The sequence below is a fragment of the Daucus carota genome, chromosome 2 (genome assembly GCF_001625215.2).
Source record: "Daucus carota subsp. sativus chromosome 2, DH1 v3.0, whole genome shotgun sequence".
In the NCBI taxonomy this organism is placed as follows: Eukaryota; Viridiplantae; Streptophyta; class Magnoliopsida; order Apiales; family Apiaceae; genus Daucus; species Daucus carota.
Genome location: NC_030382.2, coordinates 42,938,362 through 42,963,653, shown reverse-complemented (window position 1 = coordinate 42,963,653; position 25,292 = coordinate 42,938,362). Strand labels below are relative to the sequence as shown.

Below are 25,292 nucleotides of genomic sequence, written 5' to 3'. Positions count from 1 at the left end.
AATTTTAATATAATTTTTAAGTCAAGATATTTATAAAATTAATGAAATTTTTAAATAATAAAATATATCAAATTATAAACGTAAATATATTTAACTCTTTTAAAATTATTTAATATTTAAAAATTAAATATAGGGATAATTATATAATTTCTTATTCCGTTTACAAATCAAAACCAAACAGGTAATACAATTCAACATCATTCCTTTCCTTTCTATTCGTTTCCCTCTCTGAATTTCATTCCTTTTTCATAGAGCATCTCCAACCAGGAGAAGCCCTTAGGTAAAAATCTAAGTGGCTTACTGTAATTAAAACTATAGCCAATATTCACAAAAAAGAGCACTCCAACCATGATGAGCTCTTACCTATAATTATAGCTATCCTCTTATGGATGACTATATTTGTCGAATCACTACAGATCTGTAGTGAATTCCACTTCATCTCCCGCAATTAATTTTCCTCCTTCCCGCTGAATACATATAAATTATTACCATATTAAACTGATATATTCTATTTATAACAATCTAAATATTAATAACATACTATTTTTAAATTATAGCCAACCAATATAGCCAATACCATTGAGACACAATATTTTACGGGTTCAGCAAATTTTACATAATATCTTATAGGTTCAATTTAGCCGAAGATTATAGGCAATGTGATTGTAGATGCTCTTAAGTTGAACCAAACGGAACCTTAAAAGTGAGAGAGACTGTGACACTAAACAGGGTGATGTGTGCATATAACCGAAAAAGAGAGGCCAAGATAAATGGATAAACCGACCCATTAAACAATGGCGTTAAGGGGCTGTTTGGTGAGTTACCCACTACAACTTGGAGCTAAGAAAGTTATACTTAAACTAAAACCCTACACAAATTGGGCGCTTAAACCCTCCAAACAACCCCTTAACATAAATATAATTACAACCACTACAAGTAGGCGTAGCATTTGTTGTGGAATTAACGTTGAAATCTGTCTGGATTACATAGCTGAAACCATGAATTTCGTCGACGAAGCCGATGTCGGAATCACATGTTTCATATCTCAGCTTCCCGGTTTCCGAGGCATCCTCAAACAAAGGTTTCATAATTGATTCCCCTATCTATAATAATATTCATATTTATTTCTTCTGATTATACAAATTTAATTCATATATATATTATTGTGTGTATATGTGTGTTTGAATTTTGCAGGTATGCTGATTTTATAGTGAATGAAGTTGATTTAGATGGCAATGTTGTTCATTTAACCTCTTTAGTGGCACCACCTGAGGTACGGTTATTGCTCTAAGCTGTTCGTTGTATGCGTCGTATTCGTTTTCGTGCTTTTTAAATTAAAAAAGAATAGGTATATCTGTGCGTGGACAAACTTACCGAATCTTATACATTTACACTGAATTTCATTTTGCCTATATAATTTAAATGTGAATTTCAGACTATTTTGTGAATAGTGGATCATGTATATGTATATTGAATTCGGATGATTGTATAGTTTGCGAGCTAAACTTGCCTGTAGATGAACATTACTCTCTATATACACATACGTGATAAAGTAATTGTTCCTCCTGCCTTTTGATTTGGTAGATTGCAGAGGAGAAAGTAGTAAAGATGGCAGATGAACCAAATAAAAGTTATGATGCTGAGATCGAATCGTTCAGAGTTTTAGCTGGTGACGCAGATGCCAACTGTCTGAGAGCTTTCATTGATCAGATTAATTCTGGGGCTGAAGAGTCTGTTGCCCACATAACGCTGTCTCCAAGTTCTGATAAATCTCATCGAACAGTTTGTATTCCATTTCATTAGTGGACATTCGTTTGTTGAATATAAATTGTCTTGCTGTACGATGGTTCATATGATTATCTGCTATTTAAATTGTCAGGCAATGCATAATTTTTTCAAGGAGAATATGAAGTTCCTGGTAACTGACACTGTGGATGGACCAGATACATCATCAAAATGCATCCGTGTAAGATTGAATTCAAGTGTTAATGCTGGCAGGGGTAAAAACTCCAGAAAAAGAAAAGAGAGAAATGAGAAGTCGTATGATAGCAGGGGTTCAAAGAATTGGCCAGAGAATCTCGGCAAGTTCATTAAGTATGTATTTTGCAGGCGTGTAGTTACAGTCTTCCTTCACTGATCATAGAAGGAAAATGTTGTTGAAGTCTTCTAATCACATAATTGTGAATAAACTACAGATTAATATAGTATGTATATGGGAAAACGAGAATCTAAGTGTTCTACAATATCTAAGATGGTATATAATGATTGTAACCTTGAGTTATAGCATACAAATTTTGTGCATAAGCTGCTTTATTTAAGTATCTCATTGTATTGTTAGTCCAGTAGTTGATAGCATGTTTTTTATCCTTGAAAATACAAACTCTTATAGCTCAATTGCAACTCATTAAAATTTGGAAACTGTTCATAGCCATTACTGATGTTATAACGACTCAAAACTGGATTCCCTTTAAATTGGAGATAGCTCTTTGGCTACATGTTAAAGTGATTGTTGGCATTTTGTTGACGTGAAGTGATTGTTTGCATTTTATAGGTTTCATCTGTACAAGGAGAACAAGGATACACAAGAGGCGTTAGGAGTGATAGGAAAGATGCTTGGCATCCAGGTATTTTTAGAGGAGACCAGCCCTCCAAGATCTCAATAAATCTACTGAATATTGCAAATTTATGGGGTCTTTCTGATGACAGTATGTTTGTATACAGCTAATATTACCTAATGTAGATGTCTCAAGAATCGCCAGGCATGTATTGAAATTTTATGTTGTCTTTTACAGCCAAGGTCATTTGGTTTTGCTGGTACGAAAGATAAACGTGCTATATCAACACAAAGGGTATGCTATTTCTTTTTTGCTGCTCGCAGATGTCACTCGTATGCACTATTCAGAAGCGAGGCATTACTTTTTGCATTTATTTATTCAGTAAATAAATCATGATTGAGAAGGATGACAGAAATGAACGGAGACATATGGAATAACCTGAAGGTCACTAGATTTTAAACCTCATACTTCAGCCAGAAGTTAGTTGTAATTTGTAAAGTTGTAAACTGTGTCATGAATCAGTGTATAGTTTATAGTTATGGTATGAAGTGACATTGATATAAATCATCTTAAGAACTTTAAAAATTGATTTTTTTCTTCTTGTAGTCCTGGTTGTAGCAACTAACTATCCCCCGTTTTTTTTTTATATAAAAAACTTGGCCCAATTTTTTTTTTTAATCTTCAATGGTGATAACCGAGAGCTACACTTTCTTTGTCTGTATATTTGCTTCAGATTTTTCAGTCTTCTTTTTGGCATTCTAAGAAATCATTGAAAAACATTTTTATTGAATTATTAATATATATTTCTCGGGGCTGTAAATTGTATGTCGAGTGGATCTATGATTATCAGTGAGATTTTAATTGTTAGTTTACCTCCTTTTAATTTCCTATTGCAGGTTACTCTCTACAAGGTGCGTGCTAGTAGGTTAGCTGCTCTAAATGCACGACTGATTGGCATTAAAATTGGCGACTTCTGGTAAGTTTTGCGTACGTGTGGTTTAAGGCCTTTCTAATAACTTTAAAATTGTTTTAGGTAAATCTTATTGTTATGTTTGTTTGGCAGCCATGTTGAAGATGGTCTTGTTCTTGGACAGCTGTATGGAAATAAATTTACAATAACATTGAGGTATTATAGATCTCAATTTAAACTTTTCAGTTCATGCACTACATTGCTTATTATAACTTGTTTAGTTCCTATGTTAAACATTTTATCTAATGAACTGATTTTTTGCAACTCTCAGAGGGGTGACTGCAGACTCTGATGATACCATCAAAGCTTCAGCAGATGCCTTGGGAAGACGTGGATTCATCAACTACTTCGGTTTGCAAGTAATTTAATCAACCTCCAATTAATTGCCCCAGACTAGCTTTTTGGTTATTTTCTCTCGTGAATTCTATAAATTCTCTACCTGGGTGGCAATATCGTTTTTGTTCGGTTTTGTGTTGGTGATCACATGAACAATTTCTTTCTTGGAGGGCATTGAATCTGGTATCCCCGTTTTGTCTTCTCTTTATTGGCTTTCATTCGAGCTTCTAATCTCCAAAATTATAAAAACTAAAGGCCCACATTAGCACATCGTCTAATACATGTGCAGGCACAGGAAACACATTAATTAACTAGTAATCATGACATTTCATCTAATTAGTTAATTCGGTTATATGATACTGCATAATATTGCTTTGATTGTGCTATGATATTCCTGAAATGTACATGGATTAAACCACAGGGAAAGCAATAAGTATCTTATTTCTCAATACAGATATGTTAGTATAATTTATATTATAACAAATCTCTACTGAAATGTTAATGTGAATTATTCAGCGGTTTGGAAGTGGTTCGGTGCCAACTCATATTATTGGAGCTGCCTTGTTTCGTGGGGAGTGGAAAGCCGCAGTGCAAATGATCCTTGATCCACGAGAAGGGGATATCCTTTTACTAATATAGTATGTCTGATTGATAAAGTTTAAACTAAGATGTTAGTTTATTTGACCTATCATGGAATGTTTAGCTACATTTAGCCACAAATTGATTGAGGAAAGAAACCATATCATATTCTCGAGTAGAATAATTTGTTTTCAGCTCTTTCTTTATATATGTCTTTTGAAGTACATATATTTTCTTAACTACCAAGTTAGATCACAAAGGGAAAACATAAGAGAAGTGCGAGAATATTACAAAGAAAGTGATGATATTGAAGGGACCTTGCGCCAGTTACCTCGCCATCTGGTTGCAGAGAGAGCTATAGTAAGCTAAAATTGGCATGCTTTCCTCTGTTGTACAATTTCAATTTTGTTACTTACATTTTTGGTGGATCTTCTGGGAAAACTCAAAAATGTAGAAATGTTAAAGTATGCGCCTGGATAAGGTGTAAGGAAGACGATTGACAATCTCATAGCTTCATAAGCTAGTCAAAATTCCTGGTTCAAATTAATTTTTGATAAAATTAGTATGTGGCGCTATATTAGTCCACAGGCATACACAAAGTAATAATAAAGACAATTGGGTGACATTTTGTTACAAGTAGTGTCACATATTTGGTTGAATTTATTGATTGTAGATCTTTGTATAGTACACGACTCAATGATATTTGGCTTGCTGCAGCTACAATGTTTAAAGAAGTGTCCTGGGAACTACTTGATGGCTTTGAAGGCCATACCTAGGACCTTGAGAATGATGTAAGTACTTGCTTCTACAGCAAAATTATGTTTAATAGGTTGCTTTTATCCAGTTGACTTAAGATCTGATTACCTTGTAATTTAAAAACACTTTCGTTTCTTGCCTCTTCCGATTAGTATATTCATATTTACCTTAAACAAAGTCACTGTTCAGACTATATGGCTGTTAGCGTTATGATTCGATAATTCGATATATTTTAGCTATTGTCTTCTTAGAGGAAGTTACGTATATGTAAATATAAAAAATATAACCTTTTACCTTTTTTATTCATCATTCGAGCTTCATAAATTAGTAATCAGGTATTTCTCTACAATGTAATAATCTTTATATGACAGACCAGGGTGACACCTTTGTTAATAGTATTTTGCCCATGATCTGAATTCTGACATATGAAAGTAGCTGGCTAAATCATTACTAATTATTGACCATGGTCCCCTCATCAGTTTTTAACAGACTGCATCACCTGAGGATCTATAGATGTTCAATATCAGATGTTTTATCGTTCATATTTAGTGATTCATTATCGACGTTAGGGTGAACCTACGAAACTCAAATGGTAGATGATTTACATTCAAAATAAGAATTTCCAATTTGTAAACTAGTATAGACTAATTTTAGATGATCTATTGTGCTTATCTGGTATTCAATACGTAAGCCACTATTATTTTTTCAATAGAATAATAAATATATGAGCTATGATCTTTTTCACGGCTTAATAGATAAATTGATAAGCCAAAATAAACTTTAGCTTTGCACAAAGAAAGCAGGTCGAAGAGGGTGAGGAACTGAGGATCACGAATCTCTTTATGATAAACAGATCCATTTTGCAAGTCTCTCTATGTTTTAGGAAAAATATTATTTACCGGATAGTTGTGTATTTTTATTATATGGATTCTCTTAGTAGATAATTTTTTTTTATGGTATTAGTGTTAGCAGTACAATTGAAATCTGATTATCTATTTATCTATTTATTTTTTGTGGGGGGTGGTGTTAAACGTACAGCTTGTTTTATGATGTTCTTCCATTGAGAAAACTCAAATGTAGAATTTCAGACAAAAGCGAAAAGTCCAAGTACTGTATATACAACAACTGTTCTTAGAATTCACGAAGCTTCATCACCGTCATGAATAATCTGTCGTAGACACAGGTTTTAGATCTTCTAGGCGACTAATGTACCTTCTAGTTATTAGTTAGATTACCAGGTTTTAATTGAAGCATTGGTCCAATGTATTTTAATATTTGTTTGCATATGATTTTAAACTATTAATTCAAGTCCCTTACCTAGTAGAAGTGCATAGCATAAACATATAATGCTCTGTTTGTTTGGAGGGGAATGGAATATAATTTGTAGTTCTGTACTATTTCGGTTAATTTCATTTCTCCTTTCATTCAGTTCCTACCAAATTTGACTAGAGCTCCATTCTTAAATAGATGCAATTGAGGTTCTAAATATAAATTATAAACATGAGGCGTTCAATAGAGTTTTTACTTTTTTTTTTCTTTATATTTTTTCGACTCCAGAGTCCAGTCGTAGAGAAGTCTTTGGTAACAAAAATGCAGAAGTGAGGAATCAAGAAACAATTAAATTGTGAGATGCATATCTTTGAAATCCAAATTTTACAAATTTCAATCCTATAATCTTCAGGTATGTACATAGTTATCAAAGCTACTTATGGAATCACGCGGCTAGCACAAGAGTGCAGAAATATGGTATGCCCTCTTTCATTTTCTTGCTCATAAGGAAAGTACCTGTTATATATTACACACACTTTCACTTGTCTTGCAGTAATAGGGTATAAGGTATTAACTAAGTATATCTGCTTAACCATTCGATCTTCTGCAGGAAGTGACCAAGTTGTGTTGGGAGATCTAGTGCTTTGTAAAGAAGATAGTGGAAAAGCTACAGAAGAAGTAATCTTTGATGCTGAATTGGAGGATAATATCTGTGACGACCCAGACGATTGTAGCCATCTGGATGACATATCCAACACAATTGCAGCAGAAGTTAAAAGTGCTGTAGTGAAGGTCAGCATTCTGTACCTGAGCTTCATACCCCTCTCCACTAAATTTACAATTATATCTTGCACATAAAGAAGAAACAAATTTATGCTTAGGATTTAATACCAACATTTATCCTCTAATTCTTTCAGGTTCTAGTATGTACAACATAGATAGGATTCGATCACTTGTAAAGAATAAAGAAGGAAAAAGTGGTCCACTGGATTGTTAATTAGGTAAAAGAGTATATCCTGCCATGTTCCATAAGGAATTGCACGGAATTATGTTGCTGACTACAAGATTTTGTTAGCAAATCTTTGGATATATAAATATAAATGCATTCTAAAATATAACAAAATTTATTAAGCAACTGAAGAGTCGTCCATACCTTTATGTCTAGTTCTTCGCTTTGCTATAGGTATTTGGATTAAGATAAATTCATTTTCTTGAAGTGAATGTAAACTCCCATAAAGATAAATATGAGACGGCTTATTAAGTGCAAGAGCAGGGCTTTTGTAATAATGGAAGGTTATGGAGCCATGTATTTGGTCAAATGATTTAATTTCATATTTCATTACATGATTTTTTTACCAGATCCAAATGTCAATTTTGAGATTAAACATTACATCCTAGTCTTGCATAGTATAAATTTAAATTTGTATGTTTTTGCATTCCCACTTGATGTACTCAAAATACTTCTTGAATCATATAGATAGATGACCAATCTGTATACAATGTTCTAAAAAGTGCAAATCAGTTCTAAGCGGCTGAAGGCTTATGCGGTTAAGTGGAATTTTAAACAGGTCATTAAACAGATCAATAATATATGTTTGAGCTTATATATAATATTATTATCTGTAAAATTGTAAACCATGCAGTAATAAGAATTTAAACATGTGATATTCTAATAAAACAAAATTTTAAATATGATTATAGTCATATTATAATAAATTTAGTATTTTAAAACTAAAAAAATTAGCAGGTTAACATCACTTTGACCGTTATTCTGCTTAATGACCGCTTAATAGTCCGCTTAATTTTAAAAAATGCTTAGTTAACCGCTTAGTACAAAATCAAAGCGCGTTAAGAACTGATTCCGCCTAGGTGGCCGCTTAATGCGCTTTTTAGAACACTGTATATATGGTTTTTCTATTATCCTTTGTATGCTTATTAACTTTCTCAAAATACACAAGTACGGCATGTTGTCAGCACCAGATCATTTGTGACCCCTCTGAGGTAGCTAATATCACTTTTGTACTACAAGTTGCAGAAGTACATGACAGTGTTTTCTGTGGTAATGGCACCAGTGAAATATCTCATGATTTATGCATCTCTTTTCTGCATTAGTCCCTCACTATTCTCTCTTCTTTAAAATATAAGTTTCCTCTTTTCAGGCTATAACTCAGGAAAATTTACTTGCTGGTGATTACACAGTTGAAGATGTTGTACTTCCCCTGCCTGGGTAAGGGAAAAACTCAGACAGTTTCTTATTATTTTTAATTTGAACTGATCAGTTATAAACAACTAGTGTAACTCCATTTTTCTAAAAACCCTAACATGACAGGTCAAGGGTAACATACCCATTGAATGATATCGGCAAAGTTTATCATGACATAGCAAAGAAGGTAACCACTATCTCTTGAAATCACTTGTATTTGAAAACTAATTAATGATAATATAATGAATTGAAAGTACTGATTACTGATTAGAAGATTGTTCTAAATTTTTTTAGAGATTATATAGGCTTTCATTATTATAATATTATAATATGATATTTTGTATATAAAATTTAAAAACATATATATGTTGCAATGCACGGGTTGATTTTAAAATTTGTTAATTCTTATCTATATTTAACACTCCCTTTGTCACGCTTAAATTGTCCTCGTTTCCTTGTTTCTTTGTCCCAAACAAATTGTCTACCTTAAGTTAATGTGGTAAATTACATGTTCCATCTGTTAATTTTGTTTTGAAGATCAATACACATTTTTGTAACATATAGCTTATATATTATGATTTAATAAAAGGAGAATTTTGATTGATGGAGAAGAAAAACAGGCGAGAGAGTAAATTTCTGTAAAAGATGTTATATTAGAATAGTATATGTGTTGTAATTATTATGATAATACTATAGATTTATATATATATATATATATGTGTGTGTGTGTGTGTGTGTGTGTGTGTGTGTGTGTGTGTATAATTAATCTTAATGTGTTGTTATTGCCATTCAAACCTTCGACATCGACATCTAGTAGTAAGTTAGATAATAAGATATCACTAAATTTTAATTAATCAAGTTTTTATTATAAGGTAAAATACCGAACCAGAAAATGCTGATTAAACAGACTTTCAACTTCAATGCTTCGGTATTAATAATATAGTATAGATAATATGGTTATATGTCCCCTATCTCGCATCATAAATTAGTAATTTTATAAAGGTAACAAATAATGGAAAAACTGAGAAATCACTCAAATTAATTATAGAAATCACTGGTTTCTAGTTTTTTGATTAAAATTAGTTTTTGGGGGAGCATGACCATATATATGTGTATGTGTGTGTACTTCATTGAAATGTCAGAGAAAGAAAACTACTTGCTAGTAAAACAGTTGATCAAACCTGAAAAGTGAAATTGAACAAATGTATTAAAATTGTTAGAGTAGATTAATGTTACAATTATTAATAGTCTATTCTATAATATGTTGGGAACTTCGAGCCACAAGGCCTTCTATTGACGTTCTAATTTACAAGAAGATGGCCCCTATCAGGCCAGCAGCCAGTCTCATAATTACCACTTAATTAATAAACAACCTTCTGTACTCCATTGCATGCGCTCCCAAACATGTTCTGACAACCTTTAGTAAGATGAATGATTGGGTGCGGTAAAGTTGGTTTTCTAGTATCTTCGTAGTGTTTTTTTCTTTGAAATATAAAGTGTTCTAACAGTCTTATTTTTGTTTCCATTGTTTCAGGATGATGTCAACTTGAAAGAGAGCGCACATGGTATCAAGTACGTCACTGAAACATTATTTTTGTTAAAATAGCTTCTGATTTGTCTCACTCTTCACATACATTATTAACCACACCCTTTTATGCAAAATTGCACATCGATCCCTTTTGTGGGGAGCAGTATTTAAGGACTTGTTTTACCTAGTGTATACCCTTTGTTTTTTGGGAGAATAAATATATGTCAATGTTTTGCTAGGGAATTCTCGATCACGAGCATGACTGGAGCCTACAGACGAGTATTTCAGAAACCACAGGACTTCAAATGGTAATCCTGACTTTCTCTAGATGTTCTCTCTTTCATTTGAATTTTCTTTCTTCCATCCCGTTCCCTTCAATAATACTGTTCTTATTGTAGTTCACTTTTTTTAATAGGGAAATGCTCACATATACAGATGGAAATATACCATTAGCAGAGACAGACTTAGATGTTGTTAACCGAATCTTGGTTAAAGAGGATATGGACTGTGGAAGGGAGGATGTGAAACATCAAAATAACCAAAAAATAGCGACCGTTGGGAATGATGTCATGGTACCGACAAATACAGATGAGCCAGAAAATAACATGAAAGCAAAATCACATAGCAAAGAGTCTCTTGCTAGCTCTCATGAAGAACAGAAGGCTGTCAAAATGAGCTTTACACTCCCATCTTCTTGCTATGCAACTATGGCAATCAGGGAATTGCTTAAAAGTTCAACTTCGGTATGTTTTAAGAAGCTTACTTGAATCCTAAGCATTGATTGCATATATTATGGCCCATTGGTTTTGATATCTTGGATTTTTTCATGCATCTTGGACACACATACTAGGAAGAACAGAAACAGTCTTGAACAGATGATTTCTCCTTGACCTTGCCAATTTCACCAATCAGCCCATAACAATCTATGTTATGTAGGTTAGCCTATATATATATATATACATAGATATATATACATATACATATATATATATATACATATACATAGATATATATACATAGACATAGATATATATACATATATATATATATATATATATACATATATATATATATATATATATATATATATATATATATATATATATATATATAGGGTCCTACTCCAATAGAAACTACTAGAATAGAAACCAATGTCGTTAAGAAGAATGATGCGGGTTTTGGGACTGGGGATAGACCTCGAGATGAGCCTAGACGGGGTCTAGGTGGGGCCTGATAGGGCCGGTTGGGGCCTAGTGGGACCATGGTGGGGCCAAGGTTTGGCTCTTTAAGACTGTCTGGAGCCTGTCCATGGCCTGTGAGGAGCCTTGGCGAGGCCCTAGCGGGCCCGGGGTGGATTGAGTGGGGGTGAGGGTGGGCCCTAGGTGGGTAATGACATATAGGGGGTGGGTGATGACGTATAGGGGTGGGTGAGGTCATTTAGGTATAGCTTTTATTTTAGTGGTTTCTATTTGAGCAATTGCATATATATATGAAAATAGTTTTATGATATATGGTTTAACTTTGCTTATATTCTTTTGAGTGGTAAAATTCATAATTTGACGGCGATACACAAAGTGCTTAGAAGTTAAGATGTGTAGTTTAGCAAGTGGTAGCTTTTGTAAGTTAGTATCCAAGTGGTCTGACATACAAAGTACAAGTAGAAGTACACACATATATATAATGCTAGTGATCAAGTAGAAATCAATTCTTAAATACAAACAAAAAACTAATTCCACAGTTACTGTTTACAACTACAAAAATCACCCATTTATACACACTCACTATTTTGTACAGGAAAATCATTACTTTTATATTTTCATAATTGAGAATATTTACTTGTGTTAGTTATTGGTGGTTGATTAGTGATGGTCAATTATAGTTGTAGAAAGTCCACGGTGATGTGTGGTGTTGGTAAGTAGTTGCCAGTCATTGGTAAGTCATGGTGGCAAAGTGGTGGTGGGAGGCAGTGGCCAGTCATGGAAGGTGTTTTGGTAATGGTGGCTGGAGATTCATCATTGCAGTATGAGCGAAGATGATGATATACGTTGTGTATATATATATATGTGTGTATATATTTATTTTGAGAGATGTTATATTCATACTTGTGATTTATGACGTACAAAGTAAAAAACAATGATCAAAATTTGGTATAAGATTAGTTTCTAGTTTCTAGGCTAATTTGGTTTACAACTGGAGTAAGACTCTCTCCCTCTACACACACACGTGTGTGTGTGTGTGTTTGTGTCATCTGTATATTATAGATAATCTCCAGTTTAGGAACACATCATAACAATAGTGATTTGAACAATGCAGGTTGCATTTCACAAAACTTTAAACTAGTAAGCTCAGTTTTGGTAGATCGAGGAGTTGGATTTGCGGTTGACTTGAAGCTTGGTCCTGGCAGAAGATCGAGGAGTCTGGTTCAAGTTGTAGTTTATTTGATTGAAGTTGGCCTACATCCGTTAGTTTTTTTAAATGGTTGAGCTTGCTAATTTTTCAGAAGAGGATATGGCAATAATTGAAGCTGGCTACATCCTTGGTTTCTTTGAAGTGCTGAGCTTGCTAATTTTTCAAGAAAGTATATAGCAATATGTGTATGGCTCTTGTATTAAGCTCGATATATTTATATAAACCTAACTTTTATAGGTATATTATTGTTTATTTATCTTAGTTGAATTTATTAGCGATAGTTGAATTTATTAGCAAAGCCTAAAACGCAGAGAAGCTTACGTAGCATTATTCTTTTCTTTTTTGGCAAGGTACACAGCTGACAGCACTATTCTGTCTTGTGTAATGTACAATCAATTACTGTTTCAGATTATATCTTAGATTATTCATTTTTCTCTATTTTGTTATCTATGTCTATGTGGCATCTACGTTTGTTCAATATTTAGTATAGCATTTTGGTATATAACTTTATATTGGAGTGCAGTTTTTCTATTTTCTATTGGTGCCCTACTAGAGAGATTTCATCACTTTAATTAATACCAATTGAGCGAAGCAAACCAAAAACTAAAGATCAATCTAAACAAAACAGCAGTAATTGTTAAAAAAAAAAAAAAAGGGCTTGTTCGCAGAGATTATGGGTATGTTTGGGAACCAGAAGCAAATTCTGCTTCTGGTTTCTGCTTTTCGTGATCCATTTGTGTAAAGAAGTAGAAGCACTTTTAAGAAGTTGAGAATACTAGCTTTTCTCTCACAACTTCTGCTTCTTTTCCAAACACTTCATTAACTTATTTACTTCTCACTTCTACTCCACTTCTTCAATTTAAGCAAGAAGTCACTTCTTTTAAGTTAACCCAAACGGCCCCTATAATCGCATACAACTGCACTATTTTTTTTCTAAATTTAAAAATTGTAATTTCACGAGATTGTATTATAATCATTTTTCTAATTCATTTAAATAGATTATAATACCTTTTTTTACAAGATAATGGTTCATTTGAAAACCTAGATTTAATTTGACATTTGATTTCAAATTCGAGATATTCAAATATTAATATAAATCTCAAAAATTGAAATGACAACTCAAATGCTGTCACGTGATGATGGAATGAAACGCTCATTTCCAAACCCCCAATAAACACACTCTAACTAGAATTGAATTAACTAGTATTCTAGATTGTTTCAAAAAAACAAAAAAAAACTACCATTCTAGATGAAATCATTTTTGATTAACTTCTTTATCTTCACCATATACATGTCACTCTTCTAATTGAAAAATCTTATCCAAATAGCCTTTCCAAAATTACTTCTTTTTAGTTCAAATCACTTTTTTAATCAGCAAACTCTCAAGTCTCAAACAGGAGTATTAGATCCAAACATTAATATAACATTCACATAATCAAAATTCTAACAAATATAGTTAAATTTCTAATTTTTTCCAAACCTCAAATTTTAGACTATAATAATCGCACACAAATAAACTTAAACAATAATTTAAATGATTTCATGAATTCATAATATCATAATCCTTTATACATCAGATAAATATGATATGATAATAATCCAAATCACAAACATTGATTTAGCAACAATGAGATTACAAAGCTAAAACACTAAGACTGTGTTCATTTCGTAGAATAGAATGAGGAGAAAATGGAATGAAAAATTATATAGAAGTTTTAAGGAGAAAGAAGAAAGTATGAGATAATGGTGACAAAATATGAATGTAGTTAATTTTTTTGTGAGAAAGATTGCGAAGAAACATGATGTTAAAATGGAATGAGCATTCCTTCCAAAACATGTGAGTTAAAGTTATTATAGTTAAAATAGTAAAGTTGGAATGATTGAAGGAATGAAAATTATGTACATTTTCTTTGATAACACCATTTATTCCATTCTCTCTCTTTATATTCACTCCAAGTGAACACAACCTAACTGATATAACTTCTTCAACAGATCATTAGTTAGAGCAAATCCATCGGAAAAGCAAAATTTTCACCAATTCGATCATCAAAATTAATTAAACACCAATATATCATAATCATTTGCACACAATACCGAAAACATACCAAGAATTTACTCTTTCCATTAATATTTTGCTACGTATTTCATAAAATTCATCACAAACACCGACAAGTCAACAAATTCAGTCTCCATAACAAAACCAGACAACAAGAACACGAACAAATTCTTTGATCAAACCTCCCTAACCAACAATTAAATGACTCCAGCCACGGCCACATTATGAATTTTTAAATCGGAACATATCGCTTAATCGCTTGCTTACCAATCCCAGCAGCACCAGCAGCCAATCCACCAATAGCACCAGCAAGAACAGCAGATTTAGCTCCTTTCGTAGCGCGATAAAGCGCCCCAGTTCCCAGTCCAGCCACCACACTATTAAGCAAATCATCAGTCCCCCTGAAATGCAAAGCAGTACTCTCCAACCCTGAAAAAAGCAGCCCAAGAACACCCAGAGTGTTGCCAAATTTCCGACCCGTATGCCCACCCGAATTCAAAACCCGGTTAATCCTGAGCTTCAACGACTCGCCTGTCTCCGCAGACTTGATCCCCTCAACTGTCCCTTTCATACCCCCAATTATAGCTCCGGATAAATAACCCGACCCGGTGTAATACTGCAGATTCTCGCTCCAAGAGCGCCTCTGAACCGCAGCTTCTTCGTGGAAAAGATACTCAGGCGAAGTGGGTAGCTCGTAGAGCTTGTGGATTGGGGTGTTGAGGCTTTGATAGGGGTGGTAGTGGCGAGTTGAGGGCTTGTTTTCTGATGGATTTGCCATTGATTTTCCGGGGCCTTTTGAGATCGGAGAAGATGGATTGCTTGGATTTGTGAATATGTAGATGGGTCTTGATTTGATTGATGAAAGATTCTAGAGAGAGAGAATTGACCTGGAACGCACCCTAACAATGGCGGTTGTTAGGGTTTAAGGAAGATCAGGGTTTTAGTTGACTTGTTCTTTAAACTAACTCCCTCGTATTTATACAAGGTTGGATTATTGTAAAAATGCATGAAACGTTAAATATATAATTAAGATAAATGAAAGGTAAATGCAATAAAATTTGTATTTGTATTTCTGATTAGTTGGCATCGGCTAAGCTGTTTTTTCTTTCAGGCGTCTAAACTTTTTATTGTATTATTATTTTCTTTTTAAATTTCATTCATTATTTTTACCACAAATTGTTGTGTATAATAATTTAACAAAATTTGAATTTTCTGGTATCAGAAACAATCACAAATATTGATTATTTAAGAATATAATTTGTAACTTAAAAATATTTAAAAAATATATAAAATTATTATGTAAACAACATATTCTTTTCATTCTCACGTGCTTTCATTTTTATTGAATTCAAAGGTGGAATGGAAACCAAACCACATATAAACACGTAACATTACTCCCTCCGTCCCATCAGGTATTCTCGTTACTTTTCGACACACATTTTAAAACTCGTATATATTATACTTATATTATATATTTATTTTAAAAAATATTTTAAAAACAAATTTGAAGTTTAAATTTTTATTAAAAAAATATGTTATAAAACTATATTTTTTTACAACCTCTTCAGATACATTTCTGCCTATGCTAGTAGTTTTCTTTTCGCGTCTGACGGTCTGAGTCTCTGAGGCGGCCGGCTGATCATGTGGGCACTCTGGCCCAATTACAAATGATTTTCTCTGAAGTGGGCTGAGAGATATTTACTTAGACAATTGGGCTGTGGCTGCTGCCGGTGGTAATTGGCAACAAGCTATTCACAATTTTTCGGTCATAGAAAAGACATTAATCCTAAATTTTGTGTGTAAAAATCTATCCGTATTTTAGGTATTTCTTCTTTTCACAGAAAATCAATTATCATGTACATCTTCTTTCAAGTCATACCAAATAAGGAGGAAAATATATTGAGATGAGTTTGTTTGTTTCCCTGGATGATTCTGTGTCGGCTTGAAATAAAAAATAAGAAATATGCATCTCTGAACATCTTCTTAATTTTGATGGTGTCAAAAATGTTTTCCTAGCTTAATCTATGAAAGATGAAAATCTGAAAAATTGGAGAATTCGCTGCTAGACCTCGAGTTTTCCTATCAGTGTTTTGGACCCTTAGTTTTTCTTTTCTTTTTTTTTTTTTTTTTTTTATTTACGTAGAACTCGCAGCAGCTACCATTAATACGGACTACACAAACCCACGAGCTCGTGTAATAACCTGCAAATTATGTAAACTAAGATAAACCGTATTTAATCGACCTGCTTAACCTGCAAACCACGTGAATCAAGATAATCCACGCTTACGGGCCCAAGAGGTTTTGGACCTTTAGTTGAAGGCAAAAATAAAATTTATATTTAATTTAGTTAAGCCGAAACAAAATACTAGTGGTAAGAATGGCGGCAACAATTCGGTTTATGTCTCAACCGCTTCTGTCCAAAACACCCAACTCTTATCATCGACAAAAATTTGAGTTCTCAGTATCTTCTTATTTTCACTCTCTTTGATTCCTTCTTTCAATTCTCTTTTATTTCTTCTGCCTTCCACCCCTTCTAATTTTATACTTACACACACACACTCACTGTTTGTTTCTTTCTCTCTGAAAATGGCCGCCGCGGCTTCGTCTTTGTATTTTCCGGCCACTTTCACCGCTGATTCTCCCGCTTTCTCGTTCTCCGCTCGGCGACCCTTTAAGCCCAAGAGGATGATGATGCTTGTTCGCTCCGATTTGGATCAAAATGTTTCCGACATGAGCTCCAATGGTATTTTCACCTTCCCTTTTACATATTTTTGTTTTGCATTTGAGTTTTTCCGATGATTTTTAATTTTGTTTGTGAAAATCAGGCTGCTTATATGTAATTTGAATGTTCTTTTGTGTTTTGAGTATGGAGTGACTATGATATTGATAGGGCAAGATAATGCTTTTAAGTTATGGACATGATTGCAGCAAGTAAATTTTAATTTAGTACCCCACGTTTGAGTTATATTACGGAAGCAAAATTATATACTCCATGTCATATATATTTACATCACAGCTTAGATTAAAGCAATCCAAGTAACCGGTCCAAACAATAGTAGGTGTATCGGACTCGTAGAGCAGGAAGATGTAGTGTTTAAGGAGCGGAGACTGTTTCCGTGGGGATCCTTGGACTGTGAAACATTGAAATTACAGCTTTGAATGCGAAATTATGTTTTTTTTTTGTATATAAGAAGATGCTTTCATGTCCATTATGTTAATTTTTCACAATCATTGCCCGTTGTACTTGATATGATCTATACTTTGACATCATTCTTAACTCTATGGTTTGCCTGTCAGCTCCGAAAGGGTTATTTCCACCGGAACCTCAACTTTATCGAGGACCGAAGCTAAAAGTGGCTATTATAGGAGCTGGGCTTGCGGGAATGTCTACTGCTGTTGAGCTTCTAGATCAGGGCCACGAGGTCCATTATTCTTCTTCTTCACTACCCTTCCGATTTGTTAATGGCCTCCAAAATTTTTGTGTATCCTGTCGGTTCTTGGCAACATGTGTCTGCTTGTATATTACATACCAGTGCTGTTACAGTTAGTAACTGTCGCTGGCAATGAGTTCACTCATATGTTAAATCGTTGATACAGGTGGATATATATGAATCAAGGCCTTTTATTGGTGGGAAAGTGGGTTCTTTCACTGATAAACGCGGAAATCATATAGAAATGGGTCTTCATGTATTCTTCGGTTGCTACAATAATCTTTTCCGTCTCTTGAAAAAGGTGAAAAATTCTTTCTAGATTACAATAGTATATTAGTGATTGATATATCTGAGCTTAGGTATCATATCATAGGTTTATTAACTCATATATCATATTAATAATTAAGAAAGTAGTTCCATGATCATAAATTCTGTTGAGTGAAATGCAGAACATCTCTAAATATAGTAATTTGTTTCAATTTGCATGCTCCAATTTAAGCAGAATCATAAATTTTGGTAGGTAAAATGCTTTCCTGTTTGTGTGCTCGTCCCGTCTGCGAACTTACAAAGTGCAGAATTTAACTTGTCTATATGAAAAGTTTCAGCTCCTATAGACTACCAATATGTAAAATTAAGAACTAAAAACGAGTATAGAACAACTAATTTTTTTTGAATGTTTGTGGATAACCTGTTTCGATGCTTAAACTATAGTGACTCGTCTATCAGGAAAACTATGGCTTGCATCATGTAGCATCAGTGTGTGATTAGAGTCTACAGGTTGTTGATCAACATGGAGCACAATGTTTGTTGGAATATTGTTAGGAGCAATTTATTTATTCTTTAAGTTTTCGCAACTAAGATTTCTCTCACGATATTTATCAATCAAAGTTACAATTTGTTTATTTTTCAATCAAATTTCTCATCACCTTCCTAAATTTACTTGCTAGGTTGGGGCTGATAAAAATCTTCTTGTGAAGGAGCATACTCACACTTTTGTAAACAAAGGGGGTGAAATTGGTGGTATAGTGTGGTCCTGAAACTTTTAACTTCAATCTTGTGCATTGATTTGTACTAGAAAGAACAACTTCATCGTCCTACAAGATTGTGACAATATTATCTATTGATAGAATATCTTCCATTGCAGAGCTTGATTTTCGTTTCCCAGTTGGAGCACCATTACACGGAATAAATGCATTTCTGACTACCAATCAGCTCAAGGTAGAGCCTTTGACAATCCTACTATAGCGTTTCCTGCCTAATGAGTATATAAGATCCTGGTCATTGACAATCAGTTCATTAAACTTATCTATACGCCACCACAGTACTCTGAGATGTGAATTTCAGATATCAGTAAGCTTCTGTATTTTTCTGTATAACTTTTTATTTGTTGATCTAAGTTATCTTTGAACTCAGATAAATATTAATTTTCTTGTGCTATGATCATAACACTACTATTCTAAGGAAAATGACTGTAAGGATTGTATTGTGGCTATCCAATTTCCTGAAGAACCTTGCACATATATATGGAAGCATTAATCTTGATGCCATCAGCCACTTATCAGTGTGCTCCTCTTTCATGTTCCTGACATCAGTTTTACCCTTAGCACTCTCACTGTTTCAGTACACCCTGTTGTTACTCTTTTCAAATGCCAATCTTTTAAATTTAGTGAATTCAGCATTTGGAAAGAACACATTTTTTTTTTTTTTATAAACGTTATATGAGTATCACAGATCTGTTATTTATAGCATTTTGTATTGTTCTTAGCTTGCCAAGGGAAGGCAGATTATGAAAATTATTGTAATGGACAATATACTTTTGCCCGTCCATATGCACTTGTTATCTTACTTGAAGCCTTGTATGAAGTATTTCTGACTTTTTACTTTTCAGACTTATGATAAAGCAAGAAATGCTGTAGCCCTTGCCCTTAGTCCAGTTGTGCGGGCACTTGTTGATCCAGATGGCGCAATGAAGGACATACGAAATCTGGATAACGTAAAAAAATATAGCTATCAATCTTGTTCCATTTACCACTTCATCAGTTGTCTGTTTTTTGTTTTTTTTGGCTATCTCAATTATGTTCCTTTTTACAGATAAGCTTTTCTGAATGGTTCTTGTCTAAAGGGGGAACGCGAAAGAGTATTCAGAGAATGTGGGATCCTGTTGCTTATGCTCTCGGGTTTATTGACTGTGATAACATGAGTGCTCGTTGTATGCTCACGATTTTCTCATTGTTTGCCACTAAAACAGAAGCATCCCTTTTGCGCATGCTTAAAGGTTCTCCAGATACTTATTTAAGTGGGCCCATTCGAGACTACATTACACAGAAGGGGGGCAGGTAAAATTGAATTCGGAATCTGGTAAAGACATCCTGCTATACTCAAAATTATGTAGTGGTTTATATCTTTATTTGGTACTAATATCTCTTCTTGAGCAGGTTCCATCTCAGGTGGGGATGCCGAGAGATTCTTTATGAAAAATCTAGTGATGGACAGACATACATTTCAGGCATTGCCATGTCCAAGGTAAAGAAAGTGCTTCTTCTCATTTTACTGTTTATATTATCTTACCTGTTAATTTTGTTGAAGGAACTAACAAAAATTCCTAATGTAAAATACAGTAGCGGCATGAGTAAAATACCAAGATAATTAAATAGATGCAATGAATACCCTATTTGTGTTGACATGTGAATCTGTGATATATTCACTGTTAGTTTACAGGGAAACAATAAATCCGATCTCTTAGTGACAGAACCTGGGACTTCTGTGATTGATGGATTGATCTATTTACTTCCAAATTTATTCACAGTTTATGACCAAAAAGCTTTAGTGTGAGGAAATTTGAGAGAACAGATGAAAATAAGCGAGGGCACGCTGTATAGGGATGTTTAAGGGTCAAATTCATTCAATGAGCAGACCATCTATAATCCAATTCAGGTAAAATGTGTAATCCATGTAGTATCAGCTACCAATTCGAGAAAAGAAGAATGGCAATAATACAGGGAGCTATATGCTATAGACAGAAGTTACAAATTAACCCTTTTTTATCGTTACAATGTAAGATTTCTTAGATTCGACTACCAGTATATTAAGATACAAATATAAGATACAAGCATCAGAAGTCCCACGTTGCATCAAAAAACAACAAAGCATTGACTAAAGAAGTCTTATCTGAGTTAATTGATTCTGTTGACAATAGTAACTATATTTTAAGATAATAAACTCAGAGAAAAGAACATATCAGAAGTACTCGATTATGCTTGTCCGTTGTCCCATTCAGAAGATTGATGAAATCATGAAATTTTGTATATTACTCCCTTATCTACTCAATCAATGGACCTTTACTTTGTATTATCGTCAGTTGTCTAAGGTTCTGAAAACAGGTATTTATTGTGGTATATGATGTAAAAGATTTCAGTTTAAGCTGTTAAATTCATTGTGATGATGCGTTTGAATTTGTTTGATGATGTCAGAGCTATCCTTATCTTTTTTTCAGGCAACTCAAAAGAAAATCGTAAAAGCAGATGCCTACGTCGCAGGTTTGAGATATTACTACCTTGTAAACAAAGACTTTTAAACATGGGGAAGGAGGGTAGAATTATATGAACTGATGAAAGTCATCTTGATTTCAGCATGCGATGTCCCTGGAATCAAAAGATTATTACCCCCACAGTGGAGAGAGTCGGAGTTCTTCGACAATATCTACAAACTAGTTGGTGTTCCTGTTGTCACAGTACAACTTAGATACAACGGCTGGGTTACAGAGATGCAGGATCTAGAAAAGTCAAGGTGAGCCCTTCTCTTCGGAAACTCACTGTTTCTGGAAGTTGATGATCCGTACCTAGAAATTTACCCTATTTGTTTTCCCCTTGTGTTGTTAGGCAACTGAGGCAAGCAGCGGGATTGGATAATCTCCTTTATACCCCAGATGCAGATTTCTCTTGTTTTGCTGACTTAGCACTTGCATCTCCAGAAGATTACTATCTTGAGGGTCAAGGCTCGTTACTCCAGTATAATTTCCATTTTCAATCTAAACTCTTTTTTTATGGCTAAAGTTGATTCAACTTTTTTAATATAAAGTCATTAGTGAAGCAATCCCTTGCTCTGATCTTTATTACTAAAACATGTTGTTTCCTTATAGATGTGTGCTCACCCCCGGCGATCCCTACATGCCTTTACCAAATGATCAAATCATAGAGAGAGTTACCAAGCAGGTAATCTGTTGAGCTGTTTATCAATGTGAAATATATATAAAAAACAATTGAAAAATAGAGTAACTTTTGAACAAATCCTGTGGCATTAAGATGAATTCCGTTTACGATTCTCAAACGGGCTTTTATTAAAGATATAAAACCATCTGTTCAGAATATGCATGCCTGACAATTGACATTTGTATTGACCCATGCCCAGCATATATAATAGTAGTTAGCTAGGAAGCATGCCCTGTATGGAGATACCGAAATTTGGCAAAATTAAAATATGGGGGTGTTGGAGGATTTACCAGATTTTATAAAATTAGAAGTATATATTATACATGTATTTTCAAGAGTAACGTTGGTATTTAAACTAAATAGTCAAATTAAAAAAAAGTTAAGCATTACATAATACTTACTTGATTCGAAAACTGCTGCATTATAAAATAGTTAAGTGATTAAGTAATCAACTAATTACACAATTATTTAAAAAGAAGATTCGAGTTGCGCAATACGGCGGATGAGTGTCATTTTTCCTAGGTAGTTAACTTAGCCTTGTCGAGTATATAGTTTCTCAAATCTGCATTTTCCTCCAAATATTGAAAAATGCAAATTGTTTCTCAGGTTTTGACTTTGTTCCCATCCTCTCAAGGCCTGGAAGTTACATGGTCATCAGTTGTGAAGATTGCGCAGTCATTATACCGTGAGGGGCCTGGTAAAGATCCTTTTAGACCTGATCAGAAGACCCCTGTGGGAAACTTTTTCCTTGCTGGCTCATATACGAAGCAGGTGACATCGTTATACTCCATATCTGAATTAGTTTATATGGGTGACTTTTGATTTAAGTATAGGCATATCAGTCGAATCATCATAATAAGTCTTCATAATGAGTCTTTGGCGGTTTTTCTATACGATCGTCCGTCATACTGAATGCATTTTACAAGTGGTGCTTACTTATCCGTGTGAAGACATCATCTCTTCATCGAGGTTATGTTAATTTATTTACTGAGATTTCCTTATGTTTAACAGGATTATATAGACAGTATGGAAGGTGCAACTCTTTCAGGTAGGCAAGCTTCTGCCTACATTTGTGATGCTGGAGAAGAATTGGCGACCTTGCGAAAAACAATTGCTTCAATCGACTCCAACACACCTACAGAAGCTGAGTTAACCCTTGTCTGATGCACTACGTTATAGCTGTATTCGGACCACTAGAAGGTGATCATACACATGTATGTACTTTCTTACAGTTGAATTGTGCCATGAGAACCTAATGGAACGTCAATGTTGTATTCTAGGATGTCTTGGCGATCATTAGTTTTCTTTGGCTCAGTCTCGAGGTTATATATAAAGATAAAGGACATCTTGTTCCAAGGGATACGTTTACTTGGTTATTACATACTTATTTCAGTTCAAAATATGATTTCTGCTTACTCTAGTTCATAGTAAACACCATCTTCACTGATAGGCACACAAAGTACAACACAAGTATAGCAGTAGTCTACAACACAGCACCATCTTATTCAAGACCTCACAGTAAATTACAACACACTTACTAGAAGAGCACCAGATAATCGATAAGGTGACAATGTCTGAACATACGACTTCTTACTATACGTAAAATTAGACACGATTAAGAACACGAGTATAAACTGAAATCATGATCAAACCTCCTTCTCCAGAGCAGCATTGGCAGTGGCGATATCCTCATCCAAGAAAATATCCCAATGTCCATCCCACCGGATAAAAAACTCTGTGTCCTCGAAATACTTAACTCGATGAACATCACCGGCCGGAGTAAACAAGAAATCACCAACACCTAAATCATACTTCTCCTTCTTACTTAAATTCCACACTCTTTTACTCCCTTTCATCACAATCAAATCATGTCCAAATGTATGATGATGCGCAGGCTCGACACTCCCTGCCTTAAACCTTACGATCGCCGAGGTAGGTGTCTCTCTCACTATCTTCATGCTACCTCCCGGCATAATCTCCACATCAGCAAATTCTCGAGACTTAACTAAATCACAAATTGCACACGAATCGCCTAATTTATCAGACTCTGAACCTATTTTCGACATCTCAGTGACCGAATTATCGAGAAATGATTCGATTTCGTTAGGCCAAGGCTCGGAGTTGGAGGCGGGGCAGGGAGACTTGAACGGAGTGTTGAGCCACGTGGACAGAATCTCGATTGCGAGTTCCGGCGAAGTGGACTTGCCGGAGAGAGACAGGACGTTCGAGTTGTTGATCGATCGGGCGTTTTGAGCATCGGCGAGCGAAGTACACGTGGCGGCGTATACGCCGGGGAATTTGTTGGCGAAGATGGAGACTCCGACGCCGGTGCCGCAGGCGAGGAGGCCGCGAGTTTCGACGGAGGTGTCGGCGGCGGCGGAGCTGACGAGGCTGCCGATTTGGGAGCCGACGGAGTAGTATTTGTCGGTGCCGAGATCGTGGACGTCGATGTTGAGAGAGCGGAGGTGAGCGACGAGAGCGTCTTTGAGATCACAGCCGAATGAATCGGCTCCGGCGATGATTTTGAGACGGCGGCGATCGGTGGTGCTTTCTTGTGCTGCCATTGTAGTTGAGTTTGGAGTTCACTTGCAAGCTGACTAGCGGCGACTACGGTTACAGTCTTATGTCTTATCCACTGGATTTTATCGCTATTTTTTAATAAAATTATGAATGCACAATTATTTATAATCACATTTCGGACAAAAAAAAATGTAAATTATTGCTATTATTATAAATTAATAATTATAATTATGTGATTTAAAAATTTAGAAGTATGCGTTAAAATGTCAAATGACCATATTTTAAAACAGACCCTGTGAGCCAATTATAATTTTTTAAAAGAAATTCATAAATCACATAATTATTTTACTAAAATAAAACATATCATTTGTGAAATAGATTCATATAATATATTGAAGAATTATTATTTTTGAAAAGATCAAAATTTAAAATAGAATCAATTATCATACATAGAAAATTTTATATACAAATA

The 25,292-nt window shown here is 34.4% G+C and overlaps 4 protein-coding genes across 4 annotated transcripts; 2 read left to right on the top strand and 2 right to left on the bottom strand.

The window, feature by feature from the left end:
- The first annotated feature begins 766 nt into the window (after window positions 1–766).
- Window positions 767–13,043, top strand: LOC108210019 (multisubstrate pseudouridine synthase 7). The gene is made up of 20 exons (XM_064087663.1): window positions 767–1,081; window positions 1,195–1,273; window positions 1,585–1,782; window positions 1,880–2,094; window positions 2,552–2,624; window positions 2,793–2,849; window positions 3,452–3,531; window positions 3,619–3,681; window positions 3,797–3,884; window positions 4,378–4,481; window positions 4,698–4,800; window positions 5,158–5,231; window positions 6,878–6,942; window positions 7,076–7,257; window positions 8,625–8,692; window positions 8,795–8,855; window positions 10,203–10,240; window positions 10,436–10,504; window positions 10,612–10,939; window positions 12,510–13,043. Exons 1-20 carry the CDS (start codon window positions 795–797, stop codon window positions 12,534–12,536), a joined length of 2,259 nt encoding a protein of 752 aa, XP_063943733.1. The 5' UTR covers window positions 767–794; the 3' UTR covers window positions 12,537–13,043.
- Window positions 13,044–14,707: 1,664 nt separating this feature from the next.
- On the bottom strand, window positions 14,708–15,630 carry LOC108206635 (mitochondrial import inner membrane translocase subunit TIM23-2). Its single transcript, XM_017377001.2, has one exon. The coding sequence runs from the start codon at window positions 15,437–15,439 to the stop codon at window positions 14,894–14,896; it is 546 nt and encodes a 181-aa protein (XP_017232490.1). The 5' UTR covers window positions 15,440–15,630; the 3' UTR covers window positions 14,708–14,893.
- A 1,459-nt stretch (window positions 15,631–17,089) lies between these two features.
- Window positions 17,090–23,675, top strand: LOC108209330 (zeta-carotene desaturase, chloroplastic/chromoplastic). Its single transcript, NM_001329165.1, is given in 14 exon segments — window positions 17,090–17,404; window positions 17,959–18,083; window positions 18,259–18,393; window positions 19,040–19,112; window positions 19,237–19,310; window positions 19,981–20,085; window positions 20,184–20,428; window positions 20,528–20,615; window positions 21,586–21,628; window positions 21,722–21,878; window positions 21,971–22,099; window positions 22,231–22,303; window positions 22,907–23,071; window positions 23,312–23,675. Coding segments are annotated over 14 exon segments (1,722 nt in total). The 5' UTR covers window positions 17,090–17,247; the 3' UTR covers window positions 23,465–23,675.
- A 104-nt stretch (window positions 23,676–23,779) lies between these two features.
- LOC108209331 (DNA damage-repair/toleration protein DRT102) lies at window positions 23,780–24,935 on the bottom strand. Its single transcript, XM_017380174.2, has one exon. The coding sequence runs from the start codon at window positions 24,862–24,864 to the stop codon at window positions 23,947–23,949; it is 918 nt and encodes a 305-aa protein (XP_017235663.1). The 5' UTR covers window positions 24,865–24,935; the 3' UTR covers window positions 23,780–23,946.
- Between the last annotated feature and the right edge of the window lie 357 nt (window positions 24,936–25,292).

What these genes read in the sequence shown, in the direction of transcription:
- LOC108206635 (XM_017377001.2), bottom strand. Translation starts at nt 15,439, where the DNA reads ATGGCAAATCCATCAGAAAACAAGCCCTCAACTCGCCACTACCACCCC.
- LOC108210019 (XM_064087663.1), top strand. Translation starts at nt 795, where the DNA reads ATGGCGTTAAGGGGCTGTTTGGTGAGTTACCCACTACAACTTGGAGCT. An exon ending in CTGATAAATCTCATCGAACA is followed by an intron (nt 1,783 to 1,879) that starts GTTTGTATTCCA and finishes TTAAATTGTCAG; the next exon opens with GCAATGCATAATTTTTTCAA. An exon ending in TTAAAAGTGCTGTAGTGAAG is followed by an intron (nt 7,258 to 8,624) that starts GTCAGCATTCTG and finishes TCCTCTTTTCAG; the next exon opens with GCTATAACTCAGGAAAATTT.
- LOC108209331 (XM_017380174.2), bottom strand. Translation starts at nt 24,864, where the DNA reads ATGGCAGCACAAGAAAGCACCACCGATCGCCGCCGTCTCAAAATCATC.